The sequence below is a fragment of the Neophocaena asiaeorientalis genome, unplaced genomic scaffold, assembly GCF_003031525.2.
Source record: "Neophocaena asiaeorientalis asiaeorientalis breed wild unplaced genomic scaffold, Neophocaena_asiaeorientalis_V1.1 scaffold123, whole genome shotgun sequence".
NCBI classification, from domain to species: domain Eukaryota; kingdom Metazoa; phylum Chordata; class Mammalia; order Artiodactyla; family Phocoenidae; genus Neophocaena; species Neophocaena asiaeorientalis.
In genome coordinates this window covers 13,382,201-13,386,643 of record NW_020173666.1, presented here as the reverse complement: position 1 = coordinate 13,386,643, position 4,443 = coordinate 13,382,201, and the positions used below count along the sequence as shown (strand labels likewise).

Sequence of the window (4,443 nt, the reverse complement as noted above, 5' to 3'; positions counted from 1 at the left end):
AGAGTGTTCACGCACATATGGTCACCTTATCTTTGATAAAGGAGGCAAGAATATACAATGGAGAAAAGACAGCCTCTTCAATACATGGTGCTGGGAAAACTGGACAGCTACATGTAAAAGAATGAAATTAGAACACTTCCTAACACAGTACACAAAAATAAACTCTAAATGGATTAAAGACCTAAATGTAAGGCTACGGTATTTTACACAGTTACTTCAAACAGTTATTTTACATAATTAAGAACAAAGTAGCAATTTATGATGCTGCTGTTGCTAACATCTACTGAACACTTACTGTGTCAGGGAGTCCTAATTGTTTACAGGTGTAGCTCATGTCTCAAACTAATCCCATTATTCTTTCTTTCTTTCTTTTCTTTTTTGGGCTGCAGAAACTGACACAGAAAGGTTAAGTAACTTAGCAAGATTACAACTAATGAATGGTAAGTAATGAAGCTAGTTAGGATTTAAGTCCAGGGGTCTGGCTCCAGAGCCAATGTTCCCAAACAACACAGAATATTTCCAAGATGTATTTTTGAGAGAGAGAGAGAGAGAGAAAGAGAGAGAGAGAGAGTGTGTGTGTGTGTGTGTGTGTGTGTATGTTGGGGGGGTGAAGGAGGTGGGTGGGGGAATGCAGAACAATGTATATGATGTGGTAAGATTTATAATGAAAAAAATACAAGTTCATACTTATCTGCATAGACTAGCTCTAGAAGGATACACAGACACTATAGTCCCTTTTGGATTTTACAACATTTGTATACATTACACATTTAGAAATAAAGTTCATGATAAAGAAAACACTGAAATCAAACATTATACTAAGATTCTTAGTGTGAAATAGCATAAAAAGCACTAGATTTAGACATGTGGGTTCTACTCCTAGTTTCGCTGGTAGCCCTAGTAAAAATCACAATCTCTTAATCCAGGGATCAACACACTCTTTCTGTAAGGGATCAGATAGTAAATATTTTATGGTTTGCAGGCCATATTATAAGCAGAGAGGGTAGTGGGTCCCTGGAGAAAGAGAACTAGGCATGTCTTTCTTCACATAAGAGAAGCCATTTTTGGCCTAAGCCATTTTGTGCTCTAAGCTTGGCCACAGTGCCTGCTCCTGAACAGGTCTCAGTAATTAATGATCTTAAGGGAAGTAAGGGAATGCAGGAACAAAGGAAAAGCAGTCAAGAAACAATAGTCTAGTGGTAAAACAGAGTCCTAGTTCCTCCTCAAGGGAAATATATAACAATCTGATACCGTCTTTAAGTTTCTCCATCCTCAGGTGGAGGATGGAAATGACTACGTTGACCCCTGTGACTTCAATCAACTAACGCTAGGACTCTGTCGACCCTGGCCCCAATTCTATGCTGAATTCTCCTCTGCTCAAGTCCCTTCATGAATATGCTTGTACCCTTAGTTTAAAGCTCCCGCTGTTTTGCTGTTCCGCGTGACCCTGCTTTGGGGAAGATCCCTGGGGTTCTCCTTACTTGCTGCAAGTAATAAATCCTTCCTTCTCCTGATCTTTGGCTTGCTTGTGTCTTCTGGCTTGACATCCACCAAGAGGTGAACCTAGTTTTCAGGTAACAACGTGGGTCAACTGCTCAACTCAGCCACAGTAATACCAGAAGAGCCAGGTAAGAATGAGTGGTGGCTGGGTGCACATAAAACTTTCTTTGTGGATAATGAACTTTGAATTTTACACAATTTTCACATTACAAAATATTCTTTGCATTTTTAAAAATCTTTTTAAAAAATGTAACAATATTTAGCCTGCAAGCCAGCTTTGGCCCAGGAGCCATAGTTTGCTGATCCTTGTCTTAAACCATTAGTGCAACAAAGGAGTAGGACTCATTATCTCCAAGGTCACTTCCAATTTTAAACTGATAATACTGTGAATGGAGAGATAGGGAAAAAAGGGGGGAAACAGATCTCCAATTATTTAAATAATCCAAATATTAAGTAAAAGTGATAGTTTGGGTATTTCAAAAAAAATTCAGGATTCAGATTATTTCGACGATGAACTGCCTGCCCCCTTTCTTTGACCCCCTCCTGTCTCCCTAAGCCTCAATTCCCCTGCTCCTGTAAAACGGGGGACATTACTGCACCTGCTTCAAAAAGTACTTTTAAGGATTAAATGAGAAAGTGCATATAAAGCACCTAGCATAGTTCCTGGCAAAGACAAAGCATTCAGTAACTGGCCATCTTTATAACAAAGAATAGACTCCTAATGTTCTTCCTGTCTCTACCACCGCCCCCTTAAAAATTTGTTCTCCTCAAAGGAACCAGAATGATCTTCCATTCGGGCTCAAATTTTAAATCCCCTCATAGTTTCCCACTGTAGTGAGAATAGCGTCTAAAGCGCTTACTTGATTTACAAAGCTAATGATGTGTCTCCTACCTACCTCTCGGCCCTCTGAGCTCCAGGTCCACAGGCCTTTCAGTGCCCCAAACGCGCCAAGCTCATTCCCACCCTAGCTGTTTCCCTTGCTGGGAACGCTCTTCTTGGCAGCTAGTTTGGCTTCCTCCTATTTTCTGAGGGGTCTTAGTCAACCAGTTCCCCACTCTAACTTTATCCCCTTTCAGTTTCCTCCATGACACCTACGTATTTATTGTTTGCCGCCCCCCTCCACTAACCCCTCCTAGACCCACCGCAAGGCAGCTTCCTGAGAGGAGAGTCGCCAGCAGTTACCTGGCACGTTCCTCAAATGAACTGATGAAAACAATTTGCAGAGCACCATGCGTGCTCTGTGGTCAATACCTAGCAGAGTTAATTACCTGTGCCAGAACTCGCGGGAGGGCCACACTGTCCCCCAGCCCCGCTCTTTTCTGGCTACAGCTAAGAGCTCCAGATTCCGGGGGTTCCGGTTGGTGAACTCCGGGGCAACAGCTTCATTTCCTTCGGGGTCCGCTTCAGGCTTCACCGCTGGCTTGGAACTGGTCGACAGCACTGCCACCCGACACCCTAAGAACGTAAACAACCATACGTATCTTTAAAAAAATGACGAAACGGGGCTTCCCAGGCGGCGCAGTAGTTGAGAGTCCCCCTGCCAATGCAGGGGACGCGGGTTCGTGCCCCGGTCCGGGAAGATCCCACATGCCGCGGAGCGGCTGGGCCCGTGAGCCATGGCCGCTGAGCCTGCGCGTCTGGAGCCTGTGCTCCGCAACGGGAGAGGCCACAACAGTGAGAGGCCCGCGTACCAAAAAAAAAATATGACGAAACGGACAAAACAAAAATATGATCTAACTTGTCTCCATCCTCTCCCCCTCAGTCTTCGCGCCCTGGAAGGGGGACAAAAGGTATGTTCGGTCACGGGGTGTAGTCATCACAGACCCTGGTCCTTAATTTTCTACTAGTGTCATCACGACGCTGTCAGCTCGTCTACTTTTCGATGGTATATGTTGAATGCAAAAGACGACCTGCATGTGCACATTGTGCTGACCCTGGGGAGTAATCTGAGAGACGTGGGAAGATGAAATTACCGGGGTTTCTGCAAACCGACAACAGCTCCCAGAACCCCGACCGAAGCGCCATTGCTGAGGGGAATCGTAGCCAAAACCTCGGAGAGACCTCGCCTCCTCTCCTCACCGACGCCACAGCGGCTCGCCGGCCGCAGCCATATTAACTTAGGGAAAGACCTTAGGAGAACGTAAGGTCATCGACGCCTCGAACCCGAACAAGCCCCCTGCCGCTGAGTGGCGGATAGGGCAATCCGTCACCTCCGCTCTTCCAATCAGCGCTTACGCTGGGGCGCACGCAGGCGCCGGATTCAACCAACCACCTCGCAGCAACGCGCTTGGTGGTTGGCTCACGGTCCGTTAAGTCGGGCCGAGCGCATCGTGCCTGCATTTCGTTGCGTCATTTGGGCCCTCGGGTCGCAAAGCACAGACCGATCATTGTTGGACACACACGCACGCAGACGCACACGGACAGGCCATTTGGGCTCTGGGAGGACAGGGCAGCGCGAGATGCAGTTTTCAGAAAGGGTGGTTGTCGCTTTCCCACATGACCCATGAAGCTTATACCCGTCAACCCGGGAACAAAGCCTGCTACTTGCGTACTCTCCTAGCTAGCTCATACATTTAAGTAAAACAAGAACGCCGATTTATACACCTCCAATTAAAACTCGCTCAGAACCCCGGCTCTAACTTACACGGCCCTAGCTCCCACCGCCGTTCCGTCACAGAATTCCGCCCTACCGACCACCTTTTCTAGAAGGCACTAGAATGTGCAAACGCGCACGCGCAACTTGTGCGTAGTAGGGAAAACTTCGGCCCAGCGCCCCCTTCCTCCAGCGGTCCGAGATACTGACTTCCGCCCTCCTACCTTCGCGCCCTTCTCATTCGCTCTCTAATTGAGCGAAAGTGCTGGATCCGCCCCCTTCAGGGTCCTCACTTCCGGCGCGTTCACGATTCTCCACCCTCCTCCCCATTTTTCTTTCCCGCCCTGCC

At 47.2% G+C, this 4,443-nt stretch overlaps 1 protein-coding gene across 2 annotated transcripts in view; it reads right to left on the bottom strand.

The window, feature by feature from the left end:
• Window positions 1-3,618, bottom strand: part of MRPL18 (mitochondrial ribosomal protein L18) — a 6,129-nt gene extending 2,511 nt beyond the window's left edge. For both annotated transcript variants that reach the window (XM_024748050.1, XM_024748051.1), the window contains exons 1-2: window positions 3,475-3,618; window positions 2,770-2,956 (exon numbers count right to left, since the gene is read on the bottom strand). In XM_024748050.1, the coding sequence (XP_024603818.1) occupies window positions 2,770-2,956; window positions 3,475-3,526 (239 nt within the window). In that variant the 5' untranslated portion in view covers window positions 3,527-3,618. The remainder of the gene's footprint in view (window positions 1-2,769; window positions 2,957-3,474) is intronic.
• Window positions 3,619-4,443: the final 825 nt, after the last annotated feature.